Genomic DNA, 564 nt, shown 5'->3' with positions numbered 1-564 from the left:
TTCCTGTCTCCCCACTGTGTCTAACAGGCCTGTCCTCAAGAAAGCCTAAGATGCCTCGTCTTCTCGCCGCGTGGCACCGACCCCAGTGCCAGATCACCGCTAGAGAGTCTCGCACCTTTACATACCCGAAGTTCTATACAAAATTCAATCCCGACCTCAATAAATCAACGAATGGACTAATGATCATACAAATAAACAAGAGCACGAGGACATATAAAGCCAGCTAGGAGCTGCACGAGCACACAGATCAACAACTGAAAAAATACATAGCCAATAGACTTTATAAACGAATGAATAAAGGAAAGGAAAAGGCGGCATTTATGCATCGGTGGAAGGTGCCCAAATATCAACAAATCTTGACAACGACTCTTTTCTCCTCTGGATTAACGACCTTAAGAATCTTTCATTACTTTGTGTACATCAGCACTTTCTTGACTCGTTTTTGTCTTATCTTATTGTGCACAAAATATGTGATTGTTAATTAATTAGATGAACTGGATCCACGTTTCTATAAATGTGAAATAAATTGGTGAATAGCTGTGTACGTTTAATGCCCCCCCCCCC

At 41.7% G+C, this 564-nt stretch overlaps 1 protein-coding gene across 1 annotated transcript in view; it reads left to right on the top strand.

Annotated features, from left to right (window-relative positions):
- Positions 1-538, top strand: part of LOC119589196 (probable cell wall protein PGA41) — a gene marked incomplete in the record, with an annotated part of 15,384 nt that extends 14,846 nt beyond the window's left edge. Inside the window, 1 exon segment of the mRNA XM_037937794.1 lies at positions 28-538. Within this exon segment, the coding sequence (XP_037793722.1) occupies positions 28-49 (22 nt within the window).
- Positions 539-564: the final 26 nt, after the last annotated feature.

This window comes from Penaeus monodon, chromosome 25, assembly GCF_015228065.2.
Source record: "Penaeus monodon isolate SGIC_2016 chromosome 25, NSTDA_Pmon_1, whole genome shotgun sequence".
Lineage (NCBI taxonomy): Eukaryota > Metazoa > Arthropoda > Malacostraca > Decapoda > Penaeidae > Penaeus > Penaeus monodon.
Note: the sequence above shows the minus strand (reverse complement) of the source record. Positions and strands in the feature narration are given on the sequence as shown.